At 36.8% G+C, this 27,955-nt stretch overlaps 1 protein-coding gene across 2 annotated transcripts in view; it reads left to right on the top strand.

Annotated features, from left to right (window-relative positions):
- LOC139968571 (phosphatidylinositol 3,4,5-trisphosphate 3-phosphatase and dual-specificity protein phosphatase PTEN-like) overlaps positions 1 to 27,955 on the top strand; it is a 48,862-nt gene that overhangs the window by 12,225 nt on the left and 8,682 nt on the right. For both annotated transcript variants that reach the window (XM_071972668.1, XM_071972667.1), the window contains exons 2-8: positions 13,710 to 13,794; positions 19,084 to 19,128; positions 20,648 to 20,822; positions 21,646 to 21,753; positions 25,686 to 25,886; positions 26,349 to 26,453; positions 26,663 to 26,875. In XM_071972668.1, the coding sequence (XP_071828769.1) occupies positions 13,710 to 13,794; positions 19,084 to 19,128; positions 20,648 to 20,822; positions 21,646 to 21,753; positions 25,686 to 25,886; positions 26,349 to 26,453; positions 26,663 to 26,875 (932 nt within the window). The remainder of the gene's footprint in view (positions 1 to 13,709; positions 13,795 to 19,083; positions 19,129 to 20,647; positions 20,823 to 21,645; positions 21,754 to 25,685; positions 25,887 to 26,348; positions 26,454 to 26,662; positions 26,876 to 27,955) is intronic.

The raw sequence follows: 27,955 nt of genomic DNA, 5'->3' as shown, positions 1-27,955 counted from the left end.
TGTTCAAGTGTGCAAGGAATCCATTTTAACTCTCAACATACTTCAGTTACTGCAGTTCTTTGTGTACAAAAATTGCTACACATCTTTGCATGTGTGTAGCAATTATGCTACACATCTTTGCATGTGTGTAGCAATTATGCTATACATCTTTGCACGTGTGTAGCAATTATGCTACACATCTTTGCACGTGTGTAGCAATTATGCTATACATCTTTGCACGTGTGTAGCAATTATGCTACACATCTTTGCACGTGTGTAGCAATTATGCTACACATCTTTGCACGTGTGTAGCAATTATGCTACACATCTTTGCACGTGTGTAGCAATTATGCTACACATCTTTGCACGTGTGTAGCAATTATGCTACACATCTTTGCATGTGTGTAGCAATTATGCTACACATCGTTGCGGTAGTGTAGCAATTATGCTATACATCTTTGCATGTGTAGCAATTATGCTACACATCTCTGTGTGTGTGTAGCAATTATGCTATACGTCTTTGCATGTGTGTAGCAATTATGCTATACATCTTTGCATGTGTGTAGCAATTATGCTACACATCTGTGTGTGTGTGTGTAGCAATTATGCTATACATCTCTGCATGTGTGTAGCAATTATGCTACACATCTTTGCGTGTGTGTAGCAATTATGCTACACATCTCTGTGTGTGTGTAGCAATTATGCTATACATCTTTGCATGTGTGTAGCAATTTACCAGTTTGTTATGCCATGCCATGCCAGATATTATTCTCTGCACAGTATCTAACTCCAAAGTCAATTTGTTGTAGCTCTAAACATTTGAGTTGAGATGCACCCCTACCATACTGCTAACCTCAACCTACATATATACATAAATAGGAAATGTGAAGTACTCATTGCTGAAGTGTCATAAAGAGGATTATTTCAAAGTTAGAAAAGTGTTAAGATGTTGTCAAGGAGGGTTGTTATTAATGTATATAGATCTGATATAATAACTCTCCATGAATAGTTATGTTATGTAGGTTTAAACAAAAATATTATTATTAAGTAGAACATACTTCTGACAAATTGCAATTGTCTATGTATTTCATATGAGGAATGTGGTATCTGTGTGGGTGAGAGAGTGGTTCGTTCTTTCTAGTAATAATGATTTGAAAGTAAACCGTAGAAAGTGTCCTTGTACAACATTCTGTTCGACAGCACAGGAGATTAATGAGGCACACATAATAAATAGATTATTGTATTGAAAAGTAATGGATATGGTAGGGACAGATATCTGCTAAGAGCTGTACTGTAATCAAACCTATTGACTTTTGTCTATCTGTATGTTTGTCTATCAAATTATTACAATATATTGAGTTAACATTACTACCTCTAAGTTAATGCTACTTTAGAAGGTAATGGTCAGTATGGTTTCTATTTGTGAAGGACACAGTAGAATTACAAATGAAACTACTTTCAGTTTTAACTTCCTTCTAACAAGTAGGTAGCTGTCTTAACAAACTGTATAGATTTATTAGCAGCTTGCATCATTTGAAAATGCAGTAAAAAAGAAAGAAAACAGAGAGGTACAGTACTTGATAGTTGATACTATCTGTAGAGCTCTATATATGGAATGTGAATATTAAATACAGTATGCCTGTTAGACAGATGTTAACACATAAATATTAAACAGATGACTTGTGTGGCTTGTAAACTATTACCATACCATTAAACATATGACTTGTGTGGCTTGTAAACTATTACCATACCATTAAACATATGACTTGTGTGGCTTGTAAACTATTACCATACCATTAAACAGATAAGACTCCTCCTTTGCAGGATCACACCAGCTTCAACAAAAGGAATGTTTTTTCTTTAATTGTGGTGAGGACAGGTTCGTTTAGTTTGCTGGAAGGCATAACTGATAACAGTGTCCCACATACAGTATTATTACTATGGTATCAAATGAACATTAGGTATTGCATGTCTTATAGGTCAAGTTTAAAGGGCATCGTTAGGGTCATGTTGAAATACAAGTTACCAAGACTGCATATCTTACACTTGGTATCCTTCATGGGACTCAGATATTAACTTCAAATCCCTTTCATCATAACCCAAAATATTCATCTGAAATTAAAGTCCATGGACGACGTGTGGGTGAAAGTGTCTTTACCAATTGGCATCAAATGTACCCAGCTTACTACCTTAAGCTACTGCTGCCTTTTATGCAGATGTCACATAAGTTTCTCAAGACAGAACTTGCTTTCTGTCTTCTTAAAGCTTAACCTGTAGTTAAGTACAGTTTGGGTAAATCTACTGGACATGAGTGAGCAGTTTGAGCTCATTTAACTCCTTAGAATGACTCAAACTTACTTTTTGATTCCTAATAATACATTTAAAACCAATTTTGTCCTTATCATAATAAGATCTATTTCTGTTCCTGACACCCTCATACTTTATGTGAACCATGCACAGCTAAAGGTTCTATAAATTGGTAACCTGTTTTCCAGGTGACTTTGATCATATAATACCCTTATAGCCAAAGGATATTTTGTTGGACATTTATAGGACAGTGCTGGAATTACTGGAGAGAAGCTTCAGTTCTGTAAAGGCTGTTCTAATTAAGAGATTAATGAATTGTTTAAGATCTACTGTATCTGTCAGTAATAGATCCAGGGGGTTTCCATATCCTTTGTCCTGATTTTGTGTACTTGGGGTTATAGACAATTTTTAACTAAGTTTATACTGTATATCCATATCAAAAAGTTTAAAAATCTGGTGGTCTTAATAAATGTGGTATTTGGTCATCCTTTCAACTTTTCATGCCACCAACAACATTGCTTCCAATTTATTGTGTAAAAAGCATCATTGCAGTTTCCAAAAAAAAATTATATACTTTTTTTCATTAAAATTGAGTACAGTTGAAAGTTGCTTTGTAAGATTGATAAGAAATGGAGTTGTTGTCAGGTAAAAATGGTACAAAGCTAAGTTTTACCTTTGGAAGCTAGAACAAGTACAGTATCTAATTGGTGTCAGGAAACTGACCTTTATTGCTTACAAGACACTTTGAAAGTTGCTTTGCAAGATTGATAAGAAATGGAGTTTTTGTTAGGTAAAAAGGGTAAAAGGCTAATTTGTATCTTTGAAAGCTAGAACAAGTACAGTATCTAATAGGTGTCAGGAAACTGACCTTTATCAAGACAGTTTATCTGGAGGAACCCAAGCATCATTATTATTATAGACGCAGTTATACTGAACAAATCTGCCTGCTGGTTCTTCATAGGTAATATCATGTCTCCACAACCATTCCAGCAGTCATTATGAACATACAAACATAATCACAGATTCACTTTAAATGACTTATAAGGCCTTCAGTGTAAATTGGTGAAAACTGCACTGGATCTCCGGTCAGTACATTGCTAGCATCTACTTCACTGAATAAATAGATTGCATTGGTGTTACTTTGGTTCTGTGATTGGATCTCCTGTCAGTACATTGCTAGCATCTACTACACTGAATAAATAGATTGCATTGGTGTTACTTTGGTTCTGTGATTGGATCTCCTGTGTTCATTGCTAGCATCTACTTCACTGAATAAATAGACTGTATTGGTGTTACTTTGGTTCTGTGATTGGATATCCTGTTAGCACCTTGCTAGCATCTACTACACTGAATAAATAGACTGTATTGGTGTTACTTTGGTTCTGTGATTGGATATCCTGTCAGTACATTGCTAGCATCTACTTCACTGAATAAATAGATTGCATTGGTGTTACTTTGGTTCTGTGATTGGATCTCCTGTTAGTACGTTGCTAGCAACTACTTCACTGAATAAATGGATTGCATTGGTTTCACTTTGTTTCTGTGATTGGATATCCTGTTAGCACCTTGCTAGCATCTACTTCACTGAATAAATAGACTGTATTGGTGTTACTTTGGTTCTGTGATTGGATCTCCTGTTAGTTCATAGCTAGCATCTACTTCACTGAATAAATAGACTGTATTGGTGTTACTTTGGTTCTGTGATTGGATCTCCTGTAAGTACATTGCTAACATCTACTTCACTGAATAAATAGACTGTATTGGTGTTACTTTGGTTCTGTGATTGGATCTCCTGTGTTCATTGCTAGCATCTACTTCACTGAATAAATAGACTGTATTGGTGTTACTTTGGTTCTGTGATTGGATATCCTGTCAGTACATTGCTAGCATCTACTACACTGAATAAATAGACTGTATTGGTGTTACTTTGGTTCTGTGATTGGATATCCTGTCAGTACATTGCTAGCATCTACTTCCCTGAATAAATAGACTGTATTGGTGTTACTTTGGTTCTGTGATTGGATATCCTGTCAGTACATTGCTAGCATCTACTTCCCTGAATAAATAGACTGTATTGGTGTTACTTTGGTTCTGTGATTGGATCTCCTGTGTTCATTGCTAGCATCTACTACACTGAATAAATAGACTGTATTGGTGTTACTTTGGTTCTGTGATTGGATCTCCTGTGTTCATTGCTAGCATCTACTTCACTGAATAAATAGACTGTATTGGTGTTACTTTGGTTCTGTGATTAGATCTCCTGTAAGTACATTGCTAGCATCTACTACACTGAATAAATAGACTGTATTGGTGTTACTTTGGTTCTGTGATTGGATCTCCTGTGTTCATTGCTAGCATCTACTTCACTGAATAAATAGACTGTATTGGTGTTACTTTGGTTCTGTGATTGGATATCCTGTTAGCACCTTGCTAGCATCTACTACACTGAATAAATAGACTGTATTGGTGTTACTTTGGTTCTGTGATTGGATCTCCTGTGTTCATTGCTAGCATCTACTTCACTGAATAAATAGACTGTATTGGTGTTACTTTGGTTCTGTGATTGGATCTCCTGTTACTACATGCAGATTGATAATTACATTATGGTATGATAGTATTATAGTTGAGTTTGTTACTTCTGTGGGAGTTTCCCTTGGTTAAAGAAAGGTCAATTTAACTGTCTATCTGGGTATTACTGTAGTATTTAAGCCCACACTTACTGCAGCAGGAAGTGAACTTAAATTTAGGGTAAGTAGGAAACAAACGTGTCATTGTATGGCAAGCCATTGACTTTAAAGGGAAGGTGCTTTATTGCTGTTATATCCTAGCTTCTACCTCCAAAAATATACTGATCTGTTTCAAAGGCTCTGCATTAAACTTCCAAACCTTTGCCAAAGGTTTCACTTTGAAAATTAAAATTAGAACTTGGACAGATGAAGGGTCACAAGGAATTACTTCACAAAATGCCTCAAGGATGAAAGTGAAAATGTGCAGAGATATTTGCAGCTCTGAATACAGTACTCTAAGGCCACATATATCATTGTAGCCATGGTAACACTTTCATGCTGTAGCTACAGTATGTAATTTGCACTATGGGATACCATGTCATCTCAGTAGGAGTTTATTCAGAGAATATTCATAGACTGACCAGTCACACACCCTAGAATATGCTAGGGCTACTAATATAATTACCATAAAAATACTGTATTTCTGATCTTGCAAAGCCACAACTCTGTAACAAAATGATAAGAAATGCAGCACATTTTTGCAGATCGAATGTCGGCTGAAGTCAGGTAATTTGTAAGCATCGGTATAGTAGATTCAGTATGAAGAGGATATTGAGACAAGGGTTCAGGGGTGAGGAGAGCTAGGTAGATTGGAGTGCTTATGTTTAGGAGACAGGTAGTTGTAATTGGCCAAACCAGTTAATGGTTTTATGGTCTGTGCCAGGTACAAGATATGTTGTTGAAAGTCTCATTTCTGCAGATGATATTTCTTGGCTTGAATGGAGGAATGTGAAAGCTGAGTAATGTGCACATTAACTTACATTTGATTTTGATTTGTTTATGATGCATCAGGATAAACTACTTTTCCACAAGGCACTTCTAGCCTATAGTTCTGCCACATTGAGGTTGACCTTGCCAAAATCATGTTGGGATGTTTTGTTACATTTGATGACACTCTGCAACGTTTTCTGATGGTTCAGACACAAATTTACACTTCAATGCTTTGCAACGCTTCTCCCCGAAAGAAGCCCTTATACTCCTGATGAAACGTGTGATTTATCTCTTTTCAGCCAGACATTATTTTGTTCTATTCAGTTCTTGCTATAACAATAACATTTGCGCTCGGAAAGCTTTGGAAGTGTTGGGTAATCCCTATGTTTCTGGCTTAAATGTCATTTTGTTTGGAACAGGATGGAAAGAACAGTTCCTTTTGATGTCAGAAAGAAAATAATCTTCTTAAACACCAGATAATCCTGTGCTACAGAGAACTTATTATTTGTAACGAAAGGTATTTGAATGTCAGTATTGCATCAATTTCAATGAAACCACATAGAGTGCGTGCTCATCCTCGCTGATAGATAAAACAGATAAAACATGTATACAAAATGTGAGATACCGCCCATCCGCGCTAGTGTGGGAACAGGCGTAACGAACGAAGCAGCTTCGTGGAACTACTACCTGAAAAAGTAACGTTACGCTACTCAAAAACGAACACATGGGCATGGGTCGCACACTAAAAACAGCCCCCAAACTCCCTCCCTTTAGAAGAAAAGGATACTTATCAGGCTGTAAATGACTGTAAAACGTTCTGAAATCCCATAGGATGTAAAGAAGGTAAAAATCCAATGTATTCCGGGCAATTTCCGTAAGATTTTAATCCACTACGAAAACGTATGTGTAAAAACTTGGGATGGTAGAATGTTAATCTCTGCTGGTGTAGATACAGTACAGGCAATTGAAGTTCAAGGAATTGTTTAGTGAAAAATGGGATCCAGTCTTTTTGGTCATCAATTATTTTTTGACTTTGTATCGCCCTAAGCCTTGCCCTGTGATTAAGTTTAGTTTCTGTGATGGAGTGCTTGAAATGTTGGCCCGTCCTGCCAGAAAATTTGTATCTAACACTGACCTTACGTCGAGATGTGACATCAGTACGGCACATTGGTCAGAATCGATCCAATCTCATTCTAAGCTTGGCCTTGTTTCATTACACAGGAATGTGTACAGACTTCACATACGGCTGTGAATACAAAAGATCTCACTCTTAGCCTGGCCTTCATACAATAAAGAGGAATGTGTACAGAATTCGTGTATGGCTGTGATTACAAAAATCAATCAAATAACAAATATATGAACAACATATTATGAAGAAAACCGAGTTAGGAATTCTTGAACATTTTAACTCTTAAAAGATTGCTAACTTGCAACTTCACCAAGAAATTTCCATCTAAATCGCTATTTTACTTTTAGAAATTTGAACTTTCCTCCCTACAGTGTAGCTTCATGCTAATGATAGCTTCCCTGCAGCCCCCGAAACAAAACGCCACGATGACGTTACAGTGCTCATCGTTTTCCACTGTTCAAAACATTTTAGATTCAGTTGGCACAAAGTTCAAAAATTCACTTCTCCTGAATCATAGGATGAAAAATCCCCTAAGGACTGTGGCGATGAAAAAGTTAGGTAGTTTTTTTCATATACCCGGTAATAGAATGCTTCTAAAAATTCCTTTAAAGTTGGTTTCCCACCCATTTCTCTATTGATCACATTCCTTATGGTAGGTTACCTACATGGTACAACCAGCTTTGATGTACCTTATGGTTTTGTTGAAATATGAAGGACTATTCAACAGGAACATTAAAGACAAGACAGCTAGTATGATTTAATTTTGTTTTATTGGTGACTGTGAGTTCCTCAAAGGAAGTTTCATAGTGCATTGAAACCAGTGTAGTAATCATCGTTTTGAATACTGTGCTAAGCATCGCATTTCAAAGGTATATGAGCACCTGCCTGTTTACATTTAAGAAGGAAGCTGCACACCCTTAACTGCTACTGCACACTCCACATTAACAGTATGTATGCACATATGTATAGTATATATGTACTACAAATACTGAGGGAAACTGCACAGTAGCTTCTGTTCAGTATAAAGTGATAGTAACAGATGAACAAGTCACATAAAAGAAGATTTTAGATTGTATATGAGGTAACTAATGTGTGGATATCATTAACATGTGTATATATCCATGTACTGTACAGTACAAGATAAAAATAAAATATAATGAGAAGGAAGCATACCAACAATGAAACAACAATTTAAACATTAGTAAAAATCAACAATATAAATTCAAATATGGAAACAAATTAAAACAGTATTACAAAGTAAAACAGCATGGAAACAAATTACAACAGGAAAATTAAAGCAAGTTAAAACAGAAAGAAATTAAAACAGTATTACAAAGTAAAACAGCATGGAAACAAATTACAACAGGAAAATTAAAGCAAATTAAAACAGAAAGAAATTAAAACAGTATTACAAAGTAAAACAGCATGGAAACAAATTAAAACAGGAAAATTAAAGCAAGTTAAAACAGAAAGAAATTAAAACAGTATTACAAAGTAAAACAGCATGGAAACAAATTAAAACAGGAAAATTAAAGCAAATTAAAACAGAAAGAAATTAAAACAGTATTACAAAGTAAAACAGCATGGAAACAAATTAAAACAGGAAAATTAAAGCAAGTTAAAACAGAAAGAAATTAAAACAGTATTACAAAGTAAAACAGCATGGAAACAAATTACAACAGGAAAATTAAAGCAAGTTAAAACAGAAAGAAATTAAAACAGTATTACAAAGTAAAACAGCATGGAAACAAATTAAAACAGGAAAATTAAAGCAAATTAAAACAGAAAGAAATTAAAACAGTATTACAAAGTAAAACAGCATGGAAACAAATTACAACAGGAAAATTAAAGCAAATTAAAACAGAAAGAAATTAAAACAGTATTACAAAGTAAAACAGCATGGAAACAAATTACAACAGGAAAATTAAAGCAAATTAAAACAGAAACAAATTAAAACAGTATTACAAAGTAAAACAGCATGGAAACAAATTACAACAGGAAAATTAAAGCAAATTAAAACAGAAAGAAATTAAAACAGTATTACAAAGTAAAACAGCATGGAAACAAATTACAACAGGAAAATTAAAGCAAGTTAAAACAGAAAGAAATTAAAACAGTATTACAAAGTAAAACAGCATGGAAACAAATTACAACAGGAAAATTAAAGCAAATTAAAACAGAAACAAATTAAAACAGTATTACAAAGTAAAACAGCTTGGAAACAAATTACAACAGGAAAATTAAAGCAAATTAAAACAGAAAGAAATTAAAACAGTTAAAACAATTTAAACAAATTAAAACATTTTAAAATAGTAGAAGAGTTTCCAAATGAATATTGCAACCATTTCACAAAGCGTTAACACGTAATTAATCAGCATTTGTGTTTTCAGATCTCTTTTGAAGGAGTTCATGATTTTTATATAGCATGTAGTGTAGAGGGGAGACTGTTCCCTATGTATATATATATCCCTATCATATATATCCCTATCATATATATCCCTATCATATACAGTATATCCCTATCATATCCCTATCATAAATACATATATATCCCTATCATGTGTATATATTACTATCATACATATATCCTATCATGTATATATCTCTATCATGTGTATCCCAACATATGTATATACCCCTATCATGTGTATAGATCTATATCTCTATTATGGGTATACTTCCCTATCATGGGTAATATCCCTATCATATACATATATCCCTATCATGGATATATCCTTATCATGTGTATGTAAACCAAATTTGATTTATATCCTTATCATTTATATCCCTACCATATGTATATATCCAATTATCCCTTTCATATGCTTATATGAGAGAAAAACTATTGATCCATTATATGGAGAAATCCCATGTACGTTGGATTGTGACTGTTTAGGATTGAGGGAAGGACAATTTGTGAGTGGTTGGTATGAAGGAGGGGGGGGGGTGGGGGATGTATTCCGGGAGGTGAGGGGTGGATGATGTGAGGTGAAGGCCACATTATGAGTGGCTGGCTACTAGGTACACTGATATAAGGTGCAAACTGTGCAATCTTTCTCCTATAATGGATTTGTACTCCAGTCTTTATTTAATAATACATCTGACAGACCTAAAAAATGCTTCCTATAACACAACCTAAATATTGCCCTTTGGTAGTGTGTTACAACATTGAAAGAAATTTGCATTTATTTTTGGTGGAGCTCAAAAGTTGTAGATATAAGTGAAAAGCCAGAATGAGGGTGAAGAAAACAATTCATTTCATTGAAGGAAGTTATTTTACACTAAACTAAGCAGTCTCTGTATAGTGAACACAGTATTTCTATGATAACAATTTGCAGATCAGAGTTAAACTGGGAGAAGCACTGTGCAGTGGTTTCAGTAGTACAGTCACAGAACTATATCATTCACCACAGGCTCTGCTTCTACTGGACATTTGTAGCTTCTGATGTGGTACTACCACTACTGTACCTTTTAATTCTGTCAGTGTGTAAAAACATTCCCTATCTCACTTTCATGTATCCTCATAGCATATGCACACTCACTCTACTATGTCTAGAGGGATCTTGTCACCTTATCTCACTTTCATGTCTCCTCATAGCATATGCACACTCACTCTACTATGTCTAGAGGGATCTTGTCACCTTATCTCACTTTCATGTCTCCTCATAGCATATGCACACTCACTCTACTATGTCTAGAGGGATCTTGTCACCTTATCTCACTTTCATGTCTCCTCATAGCATATGCACACTCACTCTACTATGTCTAGAGGGATCTTGTCACCTTATCTCACTAACATGTCTCCTCATAGCATATGCACACTCACTCTACTATGTCTAGAGGGATCTTGTCACCTTATCTCACTTTCATGTCTCCTCATAGCATATGCACACTCACTCTACTATGTCTAGAGGGATCTTGTCACCTTATCTCACTTTCATGTCTCCTCATAGCATATGCACACTCACTCTACTATGTCTAGAGGGATCCTGTCACCTTATCTCACTAACATGTCTCCTCATAGCATATGCACACTCACTCTACTATGTCTATAGGGATCCTGTCACCTTATCTCACTAACATGTCTCCTCATAGCATATGCACACTCACTCTACTATGTCTAGAGGGATCTTGTCACCTTATCTCACTAACATGTCTCCTCATAGCATATGCACACTCACTCTACTATGTCTATAGGGATCCTGTCACCTTATCTCACTAACATGTCTCCTCATAGCATATGCACACTCACTCTGCTATGTCTAGAGGGATCCTGTCACCTTATCTCACTTTCATGTCTCCTCATAGCATATGCACACTCACTCTACTATGTCTAGAGGGATCTTGTCACCTTATCTCACTAACATGTCTCCTCATAGCATATGCACACTCACTCTACTATGTCTATAAGGGATCCTGTCACCTTATCTCACTAACATGTCTCCTCATAGCATATGCACACTCACTCTACTATGTTTAGAGGGATCCTGTCACCTTATCTCACTTTCATGTCTCCTCATAGCATATGCACACTCACTCTACTATGTTTAGAGGGATCCTGTCACCTTATCTCACTTTCATGTCTCCTCATAGCATATGCACACTCACTCTACTATGTCTAGAGGGATCTTGTCACCTTATCTCACTAACATGTCTCCTCATAGCATATGCACACTCACTCTACTATGTCTAGAGGGATCTTGTCACCTTATCTCACTTACATGTCTCCTCATAGCATATGCACACTCACTCTACTATGTCTAGAGGGATCCTGTCACCTTATCTCACTTACATGTCTCCTCATAGCATATGCACACTCACTCTACTTTGTCTAGAGGGATCTTGTCACCTTATCTCACTTACATGTCTCCTCATGCACACTCACTCTACTATGTCTAGAGGGATCTTGTCACCTTATCTCACTTACATGTCTCCTCATAGCATATGCACACTCACTCTACTATGTCTAGAGGGATCTTGTCACCTTATCTCACTAACATGTCTCCTCGTAGCATATGCACACTCACTCTACTATGTCTAGAGGGATCTTGTCACCTTATCTCACTTACATGTCTCCTCATAGCATATGCACACTCACTCTACTATGTCTAGAGGGATCTTGTCACCTTATCTCACTAACATGTCTCCTCATAGCATATGCACACTCACTCTACTATGTCTAGAGGGGTCTTGTCACCTTATCTCACTTACATGTCTCCTCATAGCATATGCACACTCACTCTACTATGTCTAGAGGGATCTTGTCACCTTATCTCACTTTCATGTCTCCTCATAGCATATGCACACTCACTCTACTATGTCTAGAGGGATCCTGTCACCTTATCTCACTTACATGTCTCCTCATAGCATATGCACACTCACTCTACTATGTCTAGAGGGATCCTGTCACCTTATCTCACTTTCATGTCTCCTCATAGCATATGCACACTCACTCTGCTATGTCTAGAGGGATCTTGTCACCTTATCTCACTAACATGTCTCCTCATAGCATATGCACACTCACTCTGCTATGTCTAGAGGGATCTTGTCACCTTATCTCACTTACATGTCTCCTCATAGCATATGCACACTCACTCTACTATGTCTAGAGGGATCTTGTCACCTTATCTCACTAACATGTCTCCTCATAGCATATGCACACTCACTCTGCTATGTCTAGAGGGATCTTGTCACCTTATCTCACTTACATGTCTCCTCATAGCATATGCACACTCACTCTGCTATGTCTAGAGGGATCCTGTCACCTTTTGACACTGACCTACTAATGTGACTAGTTATCTCTCATCTTCTTCAATAAATTCTAGTTCAAATGATGCATGTAATATGTGTTGCACTTGAGTACTATGGTACAGTATATTAGGTTGTTAGTATGTTAAAGTCAGTCAGGTACTGATTGTACCATTGATATTACCCAGACCTGTGATATTAACTGATGACAAACCTTCCTTCAGTTGACTGCTTGTTTCTGAATCACATCCTGTCAGTTCCTCTGTTGTGTTATTAATTTAAACCTCAGAGTGTTGTGTGGTCTTATCAACACAACACTTTGTGGTTAACATTCTGGAATAAGTAGTAAAATTACCAAAAACATAATTTATTTCACAGATTTCATACTGCAGTTATAGAAGGTTAACTCAGCCACTTATTGATTGTGTTTGCTGTTTGAACATAGTGTCAGATCCATAAACTTTGAATTGTATAACAATTCATTTTATTGACATCTGCAGTGTAAAGTAATTATCTTATTTATTGTTTAGTAATTTATGGTAAAGTTGATCAGATCAGTTTTTTATTTGTCAATAACATCAGTTTATCAGACATTTTTGATGGTCTGCAAATATAACAAGGTCAACTGATTTGAAAGTGTGCACATTTGCATTAGACTCTGTCGTGAGAAGAATTATATAAGACAATATGCCAAGTGATGTACAACAAAGGTGAAAGGTCAACTCTGATCTTGGGGCTACCTGAAGCTGCGTTTACATGACAAGCTTAACTATGAGTTCTGGGTTTGATCCTCCCTTGATCCAAGTCAATGACTGGGTCAAATTTGGGGCGAGTGTGATCAGCGTTTACAAGGCATATGATCAGACCAGGGCAGAACTCAATACTTTGTTCCTTCTCAACTGTAAACAGGGCTACAATTTGATGTTCTTTTTGATACTGTAGGTCCTTTAAGAGATAGCTGCAAGCTAAGGTAGTCAGAATAGGTTTATGCTGGTAAATGCATATTTTGTTGTTGTCAGTTCTCGTCCTTAATTCATTAATTTGATCAGATATATATCCTAATATCATCGCCATGGGCTTCCCGGCAGAAAACCTGGAAGGTGTCTACAGAAATAATGTGGAACAAGTGGCCAAGTAAGTACAGGAACATTTGCATGGGTAAAGAGTAAAATATCATAAGTGCAGGATTGGTTGTGGAGGACAAAATAATAAATATTATATGTTGTGTGAAGGTAAAGGAAGTATTGCAATAATTTTGGGTGGACTTTAGTTTAAATACTATTTAAAATTAGAAGTTTAATGTTGTGATCTATTTATAGATATCAGTAGAACTGATGGCAGCAGAGTATGTTTCAGGATTTGAATTAGCAAAAGAATATGAGAAGTTAAGCAGAGTTTAAACCGCAACTTACTAGGAAACATTACTCTTGGTAGCTGAATTTGAGACACGTACAAAGAACATCAATCATTTTGAAGCGGCAACATTAACCTGGGTAAAGTGACCTGGGGGACAATAAAACGTGATACATGACCACATCAAGGTACCCAGGTGAGATACTCTGTGTTCTTGAGGTACAAGGTTTCTTCCAAACATGATTGATAAAGTCATAAGGCCATACCATAAAACTGAAATTAAGTGTAGACTTAAACAGAACTTTTGGTAGAATTGATGCGGTGTTAAATGGTAGGTGGCAACCTTTGAACTAAAGAATGGCATGTATCTGGAATATATATGCAATATTTTATCCACCAAACTTTCTTAGAAATTTGTGGCCTGTAGTGAGTGGTGGAGATTGCATGTACATGCTTTCTCAATTGGCAGATAATGCAAATGACTGAATCCAAAAGGTTTGCTTAGAGATGTTAGTCTATATATGTTGGACTTTAAGTATATTTCAGTCAAGATATGAAAAAGGTCAGATGGTAGACTGTTAGGTAATGATTCTCTTCAAACTTTGAGACAAGACGTTTTGAACAATAGATTTTCAACAATCTGTATAGAAGAAAACCACTATTTCAGCAATCATAACTTTGCAAGGATGATTAACTTAATTGTTATGTCAGCTTTCTCTACCAGTGAGTCATTTACACTGATCTGAACTAACATGTCCAGTTAACCAAATTGCAGCCATGAGGTCAAATTTGAACCAAACACCATGTATACATTATCCTACAGCCAACTGCTGATACCTCTGAATTTAAGTTTATTAACATGAACTGTTTAGAGTTAATGTGTAGATATGTGGTCATCATATCATTCTTACATATCTAGTCTGAAATCTCAACCCAAAGTGGTTTTGTTTTAGAACTATGAAATGTCTTTTCCTAAAATTGTTTTCAATTTATGAGTGAAGTATTTGCAAGTTAATCAGTTTCAATTTTCTCACATGGTAGGGACAATCTTTTTGGCCATTGACCTATTGTAACACTTTGTTTATTTCTTTGCAAATGAATCAAAAGTTAAGAAACAAGTGATAATTTCTGTGATAGTTGACTCCATTGCTATTAGTACTGTATGAGGCCTGAAGAAAACAGGCTAGATTTATCATGTAACATAGATGATGTAAGTCCCTGGTATTCAAACTGGGGTCAAGATCCTTTTTAGGGTCACTAAAGTATTAGGAAGATTAAAAATTTGCCAATATTTGTGAAAAAAAAAGTGGAAAATCTTGAACATGATTAGTTACTTCAAAAGTTGCTATATGACTCTATTTTGCAACTAAGTACACTTAAAGTTAAACTTTATATAATTTCTCAATAGGAAAGGGGATGCATCCTTGGCAATGATCAAATTATCAGTAAACCCAATCTTTATCTTCTGATTTTTCTCTTACATTATTTTCTCCTTGGTCAATAAGTTTTAAAGAAAGGAAGGTATTAATGTTTCCAATACAAAGTGTCCTACAGTACATTAAACACAACACACATGCCCTTTAATGTATGAAGTGTTATCCCTGGGATATGATCAATGAAATAATCAAAAGTTAAAATCTTTTCTAGTTTCTGCTCCATTGTTAAGCTTGATATAATTCTTCTAGGCAGATCAGTTCACAAGTTACCAAGCTTAAAGGTCAAAAGGTCGAGTAGCGCATTTCTTTTCTCAACATACCATTGAATTTAATCTAGTTCTTGACGTAGCATACATGGCAATGTGATCCACAATCTAATCTGACCAACGTTTGCAAGAATCCCTTTAATGATATGATCGTTTGGCTGACGGAAGTAGAGAAAAGTAGCGCTATGAATGCTGTAAGATGATACACCTGTAAGGTACTCGTTAGCTCAGGAAAATGTAGGCTAAGTGGCCTTTCTCTACACTTAGAGAAGGCCAAGAAGTCAACGCGGTTTAGATTTTGGCTGAGAAAGCACCAGGCTGGATCCAAGAATGCGTCAATTGAGCTTGTCTCAATTACAAAGTTCAGAGTATGTGCCTGGCATGTAGTTTCAGAAATCTGACCTAGTTTTCCTAGAAAAGTGTTATCTTACCATTACTAGGATTGTGTTTAAGTTTGACTTGATTCTTAAAACAGTGGTAGAAGTGAGAATTACAGATAGAAGTGGTTTTAATGTTATCTAGCTATTTGTGGTTTGATGGTAGGAAGATTAAGGCGAATGGACCATTATGCTCCAAGCTGCAGCGTCATATCATGGTTGTCATGGAGAATCACATATCATTGTTGCCATGGAGAATCACACCAAGATTAACCTCTTGATAGACCTCTCCCAATTGATGCAGATTTAACTGACCGGAAAACAGGTTGATAGAATGAATGAAAAGTTCATTACTGTACATACATCACAAGGACTCCATGCATTCTAGCAACATTAATTACCCAGTACATACATCACAAGGACTCCATGCATTCTAGCAACATTAATTACCCAGTACAAACATCACAAGGACTCCATGCATTCTAGCAACATTAATTACCCAGTACAAACATCACAAGGATTCCATGCATTCTAGCAACATTAATTACCCAGTACAAACATCACAAGGACTCCATGCATTCTAGCAACATTAATTACCCAGTACAAACATCACAAGGACTCCATGCATTCTAGCAACATTAATTACCCAGTACAAACATCACAAGGACTCCATGCATTCTAGCAACATTAATTACCCTGTACATACATCACAAGGATTCCATGCATTCTAGCAACATAAATTACCCAGTACAAACATCACAAGGACTCCATGCATTCTAGCAACATTAATTACCCAGTACAAACATCACAAGGACTCCATGCATTCTAGCAACATTAATTACCCAGTACAAACATCACAAGGACTCCATGCATTCTAGCAACATTAATTACCCAGTACATACATCACAAGGACTCCATGCATTCTAGCAACATTAATTACCCAGTACAAATATCACAAGGACTCCATGCATTCTAGCAACATTAATTACCCTGTACATACATCACAAGGACTCCATGCATTCTAGCAACATAAATTACCCAGTACAAATATCACAAGGACTCCATGCATTCTAGCAACATTAATTACCCAGTACAAACATCACAAGGACTCCATGCATTCTAGCAACATTAATTACCCAGTACAAACATCACAAGGACTCCATGCATTCTAGCAACATAAATTACCCAGTACAAACATCACAAGGATTCCATGCATTCTAGCAACATTAATTACCCAGTACAAACATCACAAGGACTCCATGCATTCTAGCAACATTAATTACCCAGTACATACATCACAAGGACTCCATGCATTCTAGCAACATTAATTACCCAGTACAAACATCACAAGGATTCCATGCATTCTAGCAACATTAATTACCCAGTACAAACATCACAAGGATTCCATGCATTCTAGCAACATTAATTACCCAGTACAAACATCACAAGGACTCCATGCATTCTAGCAACATTAATTACCCAGTACAAACATCACAAGGATTCCATGCATTCTAGCAACATAAATTACCCAGTACAAATATCACAAGGACTCCATGCATTCTAGCAACATAAATTACCCAGTACAAATATCACAAGGACTCCATGCATTCTAGCAACATAAATTACCCAGTACAAATATCACAAGGACTCCATGCATTCTAGCAACATTAATTACCCAGTACAAACATCACAAGGACTCCATGCATTCTAGCAACATTAATTACCCAGTACAAACATCACAAGGATTCCATGCATTCTAGCAACATAAATTACCCAGTACAAATATCACAAGGACTCCATGCATTCTAGCAACATTAATTACCCAGTACAAACATCACAAGGACTCCATGCATTCTAGCAACATTAATTACCCAGTACAAACATCACAAGGATTCCATGCATTCTAGCAACATAAATTACCCAGTACAAACATCACAAGGACTCCATGCATTCTAGCAACATTAATTACCCAGTACAAACATCACAAGGACTCCATGCATTCTAGCAACATTAATTACCCAGTACAAATATCACAAGGACTCCATGCATTCTAGCAACATTAATTACCCAGTACAAACATCACAAGGACTCCATGCATTCTAGCAACATTAATTACCCAGTACAAACATCACAAGGATTCCATGCATTCTAGCAACATTAATTACCCAGTACAAACATCACAAGGACTCCATGCATTCTAGCAACATAAATTACCCAGTACAAACATCACAAGGACTCCATGCATTCTAGCAACATTAATTACCCAGTACAAATATCACAAGGACTCCATGCATTCTAGCAACATTAATTACCCAGTACAAACATCACAAGGACTCCATGCATTCTAGCAACATTAATTACCCAGTACAAACATCACAAGGATTCCATGCATTCTAGCAACATTAATTACCCTGTACATACATCACAAGGACTCCATGCATTCTAGCAACATTAATTACCCAGTACATACATCACAAGGACTCCATGCATTCTAGCAACATTAATTACCCAGTACAAATATCACAAGGACTCCATGCATTCTAGCAACATTAATTACCCTGTACATACATCACAAGGACTCCATGCATTCTAGCAACATTAATTACCCAGTACAAATATCACAAGGACTCCATGCATTCTAGCAACATTAATTACCCAGTACAAACATCACAAGGACTCCATGCATTCTAGCAACATTAATTACCCTGTACATACATCACAGTAACTCCATGCATAAACCTGTACAGTTGTTAATGTCATGAATGGCTTTATTGTATTACTACTTTCTCCCATTTGTCTATCAGTCCCGTCATTCCTGTTACCCTTAATAATTGGAGCTAACCTTTCTGACCTTAGTAATTCATAAATATTTAGAGAGTCATTTGTGTACATATTAATCATTCAAGTATACAAATATGCTTGGCTCATATTTGCTGATTGTTTGAAAGAGCAGTGTTCTTTATTACTGTATCATTGTTGCTTTTGTTGCAGGTTTTTGGAAGAAAGACATGGAGACCACTACAAGGTGTACAACTTGTAAGTATTAAACATTGAGTGTTTGGTAATAAACCTCACTCACCCTTCATAGTCGTCATATAACACTACAGCAATGTTTCCACTGTACCTACTCAGGCTGTAAACCAATACTGAGGTCTAGATTCTGTCTTCTGTTATGTGACAAACTGCATTTCAACCATTCTCCTGACATATATACTAATACCAACATTAACACAATAGGTTCATAGTCCTTTGATGGTGAGTTGCCTATAAGTGATTTAATATTTTACTGCATGTTCATGACTGTTGAATCTATACTTGAAGACAAAGCAATGTCACAGTATTAAGAGTTTTGTGGAAATTAAAACAGAAAATTTATGTAATCTGTTTATAATTCCAGTATGCATCATTATATTTTTAGGATTAGTTCAACTCTCTATGAAAGTTATATTTGTGTTTTAAAATGTCATGTATCCTGGAACAATAACTGAATGCTCACATATTTTCTAACATTATTGCTGTTTAATGTCTTCTGCTTCCCATAAAATATTAATTATGAGATGGTCTATATGCACAAGAATTGCTGCACCTTTTCTGCATATGTGTCACAATTTGCTCTGCAATAGCAGATCATTATTTCCTGTCCTGAAAATGGACAATTTATCTCCAAACTAAACATGAAGGTTGGCAAAACAATGATTTTGATGATTTATAATGATAGTTCATTTGTTACAGGAAGGCATATTTTTTCTACGAATTCTTAATATTTTAGGTCATGAAAAAAATATTCACATCATTTCAAAGTTTAGTTGGGGTATCTTTAGCAGGATATGGAAGTCACCTATGGTTACCTTCTATATTTAAGTTAGAAGTGATACTATCATAAGGCTGGAATTGTAATGTGAGATGATCCTCAGTTGGAATCTGTATTGATAAAGGATTTCTAGAATATGTGCTGTTTGTCTGAATTCTCATCTTTAGATGGACTTCAGATGAAAACAATCAGTAATTGTAAGCTGAATTGTCATATAATGTAATCACTTAAATAAGGTGGCAGACTACATAGGCAGTTCAAGGTTCCACAGAGAAGAGGAGTCTTGTGTTTTTCATGTTGAAGTTGTCCTCATTGGTTATATGCAGATAATTTGTGTTTGACTGAAAGGTTCTAACAATAGGCTGTGTAATGAAGAAGTTTTCTGATAATCTAAGATAAGGGGGAACCTTCAAACAATTCTACTATCCATTTTGAGGTTGCAAAATGACGTTGAACAGTTTATTTATATGTTGATTTATTGGAAGATCAACTAACATTTGAACAATGAAGTGATGGACACACATAGCCATTGTTTACACAGACAAATAGCCATGGGGGGGGGGGGTGGATGGGGCATGTTTCTCAAGTTGAAACGTTTTCAAAAGTTGGTATTCTCTTAGCAAGCAGCCAAACAATGATATGTGTAGATAAGTCTGTAACTTTCCTGTACTGTTTCATCACAAAATACCTAACATGTATTGAGCACCTGTCTTATCACTTAAACAGAGATGAATTTTTTTGCAGATGTTCAGAGAGAAACTATGATACATCGATATTCCACGGTAGAGTCGCCCAGTATCCATTTGATGATCATAACCCACCAAGAATGGAACTTATAAGACCATTCTGTGAAGATTTGGATACATGGTTGAGTGAAGACGAGAAGAATATTGCTGCTGTACATTGCAAAGCAGGAAAGGTAATCTACCATGCAGGTACTCCCTGGTCAAGAAAGCCTGACCCCTCCCCAAAAAATGGTAAAAAATGGAAAAACCAAGAAAGCTTGACCCCTCAAAATAGACCAAGAAAAATGAGCAAAAACCAAGAAAGCTTGACCTCTATTAATACATCAAGAAAAAATCAAAAACCAAGAAAGCTTGACCCCTCAAAAACACAAAGACAAATTTAAAAACCAAGACAGCTTGATCCCTCAAAATACACCAAGGAAAACCTAAAAAAAAGACAAGAAGCATTAGTTTTGAACTAATCAATGTAAAATCTATCTTCAACATGTTTCTTAGTTGTAGAAGATACATAGAAAGAACAGATGAGATATCTTGTATTTGTATTATAAACATTGGCATAAAAGGAATGGTGGACAAACTTGCAGGTGTGTGAATATTTTCTTCATTACAGTCTTATAATGTTTACAATTACATATGTTTATGTTTCTAAGTTTAATCTTTCCTTCATAGCCAGCTGCAAGTTTAGGTCTGGTGATTTTCATATGTATGACCATCTGACGATCAGTTAAATCATTGATTGAAGTGGTGTGATCATGATTTCAAAGAATTAATAAACCCCTCTCAGGAAAGCTTATCAGTTTGCTACCTAGATATTGAAGTTTCTTCACCCTAAAAAAAAACACCAAGAAAGCTTGATCTCTCAAAAAAAGAAAAAAAAAAGAAAGAGAATAAAAAGAAAGAAACTTTCCAGTTATACTGTCCTATTTTAGAAAGAAAGAAAGAAAAAGATGAACCATTGCAGTGTTCTTATGAGTAACTCTTTTTGTTTGTTTCCAGGGAAGAACAGGTGTAATGATATGCGCCTATATGCTTCACCGTGGACTCTTTCATGTCACCCAAGAAGCTCTGCAATACTATGCATCAGCGAGAACTACCAATGGAAAGGTTGGTTTAAACTTGGATATGCTTCATTTCATCCCAGCTTAGTTTAGAGGATATGCATACATGAATTCTTGGCCAGTTTAATGCATATGTTTAAATTCATCTTGATTCAGTTTGCCTAATTCCATCTTAGTTTAAAAAATATGCCCAGTTTCATCCTGGTTCAGTTTAACAAATATGTTGAGAATAATCATGCACTCATAAATTTATACTTATAGTCATCTTCTATAGTGTTACAGGATATGCTGAGAGATTCATCCCAGCTTTGTATTAAATGATATATTTCACTGATATTAAAAGACTTTGTGCGTTCATGAATATGTGTATTGTTGTGCTTACGATCTTTGAATATTTGGTAATTGTAACATATTCTGCTATGAAGGTTCAGGTTATTCAAATCAATCTTTGATATGTTCATCTTTAAGTAAAGACATGACAGAGCATTACCCAAAGACCCTTTTCAGAGGGCAGAGCCTAATATTTCACTCACTTCCAAAGCACAGAATTAACAATGACATGTATCATTCATGACAATTTTCCAGTCCACTTAGACAGTGCTTCAAACAGGTAATAAATCTGGTCATCAGTTTCCCAGGTTCCTGTTCCCCAGTCTACTTAGACACTGCTTTGAACAGGTTAAAACTCTGGTTTTCAGTTTCCCAGGTTCCTGTTCCCCAGTCTACTTAGACACTGCTTTGAACAGGTTAAAACTCTGGTTGTCAGTTTCCAAGGTTCCTGTTCCCCAGTCTACTTAGACACTGCTTTGAACAGGTTAAAACTCTGGTTTTCAGTTTCCCAGGTTCCTGTTCCCCAGTCCACTTAGACACTGCTTTGAACAGGTAATAACTCTTGTTATCACTCCCAGGTTCCTGTTCCCCAGTCTACCTAGACACTGCTTTGAACAGGTAATAACTCTGGTTGTCAGTTTCCCAGGTTCCTGTTCCCCAGTCCACTTAGACACTGCTTTGAACAGGTAATAACTCTTGTTACCATTCCCTGTTCCTGTTCCCCAGTCCACTTAGGCACTGCTTTGAAGGGGTAATAAATCTTGTTATCACTCCCAGGTTCCTGTTCCCCAGTCTACCTAGACACTGCTTTGAACAGATAATAACTCTTGTTGTCAGTTTCCCAGGTTCCTGTTCCCCAGTCCACTAAGACACTGCTTTGAACAGGTAATAACTCTGGTTGTCGGTTGGTAGGCTCCTGTTCCCCAGTCCACTTAGACACTGCTTTGAACAGGTAATAACTCTGGTTGTCAGTTTCCCAGGTTCCTGTTCCCCAGTCCACTTAGACACTGCTTTGAACAGGTAATAACTCTGATTGTCGGTTGGTAGGCTCCTGTTCCCCAGTCCACTTAGACACTGCTTTGAACAGGTAATAACTCTGGTTGCCGGTTTGTGGGCTCCTGTTCCCCAGTCCACTTAGACACTGCTTTGAACAGGTAATAACTCTGGTTGTCAGTTTCCAAGGTTCCTGTTCCCCAGTCCACTTAGACACTGCTTTGAACAGGTAATAACTGGTTGTCAGTTTCCCAGGTTCCTGTTCCCCAGTCCACTTAGACACTGCTTTGAACAGGTAATAACTCTGGTTGTCGGTTGGTAGGCTCCTGTTTCCCAGTCCACTTAGACACTGCTTTGAACAGGTAATAACTCTGGTTGCCGGTTTGTGGGCTCCTGTTCCCCAGTCCACTTAGACACTGCTTTGAACAGGTAATAACTCTGGTTGTCAGTTTCCAAGGTTCCTGTTCCCCAGTCCACTTAGACACTGCTTTGAACAGGTAATAACTCTTGTTGTCAGTTTCACAGGTTCCTGTTCCCAATTCCACTTAGACACTGCTTTGAACAGGTAATAACTCTGGTTGTCGGTTGGTAGGCTCCTGTTCCCCAGTCCACTTAGACACTGCTTTGAACAGGTAATAACTCTGGTTGTCAGTTTCCCAGGTTCCTGTTCCCCAGTCCACTTAGACACTGCTTTGAACAGGTAATAACTCTGGTTGTCGGTTGGTAGGCTCCTGTTCCCCAGTCCACTTAGACACTGCTTTGAACAGGTAATAACTCTGGTTGCCGGTTTGTGGGCTCCTGTTCCCCAGTCCACTTAGACACTGCTTTGAACAGGTAATAACTCTGGTTGTCAGTTTCCAAGGTTCCTGTTCCCCAGTCCACTTAGACACTGCTTTGAACAGGTAATAACTCTGGTTGTCGGTTGGTAGGCTCCTGTTCCCCAGTCCACTTAGACACTGCTTTGAACAGGTAATAACTCTGGTTGCCGGTTTGTGGGCTCCTGTTCCCCAGTCCACTAAGACACTGCTTTGAACAGGTAATAACTCTGGTTGTCAGTTTCCAAGGTTCCTGTTCCCCAGTCCACTTAGACACTGCTTTGAACAGGTAATAACTCTTGTTGTCAGTTTCACAGGTTCCTGTTCCCAATTCCACTTAGACACTGCTTTGAACAGGTAATAACTCTGGTTGTCGGTTTGTGGGCTCCTGTTCCCCAGTCCACTTAGACACTGCTTTGAACAGGTAATAACTCTGGTTGTTAGTTCTCATGTCCCTGTTTCCCAGTCCACTTAGTCACTGCTACGAACAGGTAATAACTCAGGTTCCTGTTCCCAATTCCTCTTAGGCTGTTCTTGGACCAAGGAGTCATTTTCACTGTCAGTGTCTCAGACCTGTTATGCAGTGCTTGGTCTAAGCAATATTTTTTACTCATTGTTTCTTAGACCACTTGGACAGTGATTGGACCATGTTGTAATTTTTCTATTAGTTCCCTAGGTTCTTGTTCCCAAGAACACAGCTGAGTACTTGGACCAAATAGTACTTTCTACTGGGAATTTTGTCAGACCAGTAAGACAGTTCTTGGAGCAAATAGTACTTTCTACTTTGAGTTTCCCAGACCAGTAAGACAGTGCTTGGGGCAAATAGTACTTTCTACTGGGAGTTTCCCAGACCAGTAAGTTCTTGGAGCGAATAGTACTTTCTACTGTGAGTTTCCCAGACCAGTAAGACAGTTCTTGGAGCAAATAGTACTTTCAACTGTGAGTTTCCCAGACCAGTAAGACAGTGCTTGGAGCAAATAGTACTTTCAATTGTGAGTTTCTCAGACCAGTAAGACAGTGCTTGGAGCAAATAGTACTTTCTACTGTGAGTTCCTTAGAGCAGTGAGACAGTGCTTGGAGCAAATAGTACTTTCTACTGTGAGTTTCCCAGACCAGTAAAACAGTGCTTGGAGCAAATAGTACTTTCTACTGTGAGTTTCCCAGACCAGTAAGACAGTGCTTGGACCAAATCGTACTTTCTACTGTGAGTTTCCCAGACCAGTAAGACAGTGCTTGGAGCAAATAGTACTTCTACTGTGAGTTCCTTAGACCAGTAAGACAGTGCTTGGAGCAAATAGTACTTTCTACTGTGTGTTTCCCAGACCAGTAAGACAGTGCTTGGAGCAAATAGTACTTCTACTGTGAGTTCCTTAGACCAGTAAGACAGTGCTTGGAGCAAATAGTACTTCTACTGTGAGTTTCCCAGACCAGTAAGACAGTGCTTGGAGCAAATAGTACTTTCTACTGTGTGTTTCCCAGACCAGTAAGACAGTGCTTGGAGCAAATAGTACTTCTACTGTGAGTTTCCCAGACCAGTAAGACAGTGCTTGGACCAAATAGTTCTTCTACTGTGTGTTTCCCAGACCAGTAAGACAGTGCTTGTACCAAATCGTACTTTCTACTGTGTGTTTCCCAGACCAGTAAGACAGTGCTTGGAGCAAATAGTTCTTCTACTGTAAGTTTCTAGAGAGACAGTCCTTAGATATTCGTCCAGCCGTTTCCCTAATTACCATTTTGAACCATTCATTAATGTTCATATGATGTCATCAACAGGGCAATTCTGTCACTTAAAAGAGAAGTGCAATACAAGTAACATACAAAGTATTTTCTGTCTTTTCAGGGGGTGACAATACCTTCGCAGCGGCGTTATGTGGAGTATTATGGGAGTTTAGTGCGACAGAACTTGACGTACATTCCAACAACGTTACTCATGACAAAGATAGAATTTGAAACCATTCCTATGATGGGTGGAGCAACATTTCAGCCATCTTTTACAGTTTACCAGGGAAAAGTCAAGATATTTACGTCTCAAACATTCCTGGTAAGTACTATTGCTAATGGCATTGTTAATAACATTACTTGTCATATTACAGCTGAAGGACTAAAAAGTATTTAGTGGCCTGACGGAGATATATGGTTGATACTAATATGGAACAAAGTAGTTGAATGAGTAGCACAATAGCAAAGATGCAAACAGATATTTGGTTTATGATATGAAATGAACAATTAAAATATAATAAACCTCAAAGTTCAAACTAAGATTGAGACTCTGGGTGAGAGTAGTGCAGAGAGAGAGAGATTCTGGAATGGATAGGTTATCTTGGAGGGCTAGGAGGTTGCAATTCAGTGACACCTGCATAATGAACTCTACTGACATTATCAAACTGATTTTTGTGAAGCATTGGTTATGTAGTGTTGCATCTGCTGGGATCAAATGATCCCTTAATGAACTAGAATTAAATTGTATTCTATTTTGCTCTTTTTCTGTTTCATCAATCTATAGGGGAAGAAGGTGGATCGCTTTCTTGTTCTGGAACTCCCTACACCAATTCCTGTCTGTGGAGATATCAAGATAGACTTTTTCTCAAAGCAAAGGAAATTGGTGAAGGTGTGTACTTGCTTTGACAGAGAATAGCATCCATCATAACACATCCCTTATATTGAGGATCCTTTAGCCTGTCAGGGGCTAGTTATTTTGGTACCAATTTTACCATTACATGAAACAGTTTCAAGTTGAAAAGTACAAAGAAAGAAAATCTGCTAACAAAAATCTTTTACAAGGAAGATTGTAATATTATTCTTACTGTTATTTTGCAGGACAAAATGTTCCATTTATGGTTCAACACATTTTTTGTGGCTAACTCAGGGGACAGTCGACTTTCAAATGGTAATGATAGGGTACTCCAGACAGTAAAGGAACCACCCCATAGATGCCCAGAGAAGGAGATACTGATGGTGAAGCTGCATAAACATGAGCTGGATAAGGCTAATAAAGACAAAACCAACAGACTTTACTCACCAAATTTCAAAGTAAGCTTAATTCATTCAAGAAGAGTTGTTAACAGGTTGTTCACTTAAAAATGCTTTAGTGATGTACAAGTGACCAATGAAACCTGTACAGACCTCATTGGTTCTGCTAACAGCAAACTTACAGATTAAGGCGATGTTAAACATTTTAATGTTATTTTCTGCAAATGATCTACATGGGTACTGGAACTTTAGTGTAAGAATAGACACCATATTATCAAACACTAGATTAGTGTACCTTAGGGTACTAATTCTAGTCTATTAGTCTGTGTAATTAAGAATAAACTCTATATTATCAAACACTAGATTAGTGCACCTTAGGGTACTAATTCTAGTCTATTAATCTGTGTAATATGACATGATATAGCTTCAGCTGAGATTAGGGTACTAATTCTAGTCTATTAATCTGTGTAATATGACATGATATAGCTTCAGCTGAGATTAGGGTACTAATTCTAGTCTATTAATCTGTGTAATATGACATGATATAGCTTCAGCTGAGATTAGGGTACTAATTCTAGTCTATTAGTCTGTGTAATATGACATGATATAGCTTCAGCTGAGATTAGGGTACTAATTCTAGTCTATTAATCTGTGTAATATGACATGATGTAGCTTCAGCTGAGATTAGGGTACTAATTCTAGTCTATTAATCTGTGTAATATGACATGATATAGCTTCAGCTGAGATTAGGGTACTAATTCTAGTCTATTAATCTGTGTAATATGACATGATATAGCTTCGGCTGAGATTAGGGTACTAATTCTAGTCTATTAATCTGTGTAATATGACATGATATAGCTTCGGCTGAGATTAGGGTACTAATTCTAGTCTATTAATCTGTGTAATATGACATGATATAGCTTCAGCTGAGATTAGGGTACTAATTCTAGTCTATTAATCTGTGTAATATGACATGATATAGCTTCAGCTGAGATTAGGGTACTAATTCTAGTCTATTAATCTGTGTAATATGACATGATATAGCTTCGGCTGAGATTAGGGTACTAATTCTAGTCTATTAATCTGTGTAATATGACATGATATAGCTTCGGCTGAGATTAGGGTACTAATTCTAGTCTA

This window comes from Apostichopus japonicus, chromosome 6 (assembly GCF_037975245.1).
Source record: "Apostichopus japonicus isolate 1M-3 chromosome 6, ASM3797524v1, whole genome shotgun sequence".
Lineage (NCBI taxonomy): Eukaryota > Metazoa > Echinodermata > Holothuroidea > Aspidochirotida > Stichopodidae > Apostichopus > Apostichopus japonicus.
The sequence above is the reverse complement of the archived record's forward strand: the minus strand, read 5'-3'. Positions and strand labels throughout refer to the sequence as shown.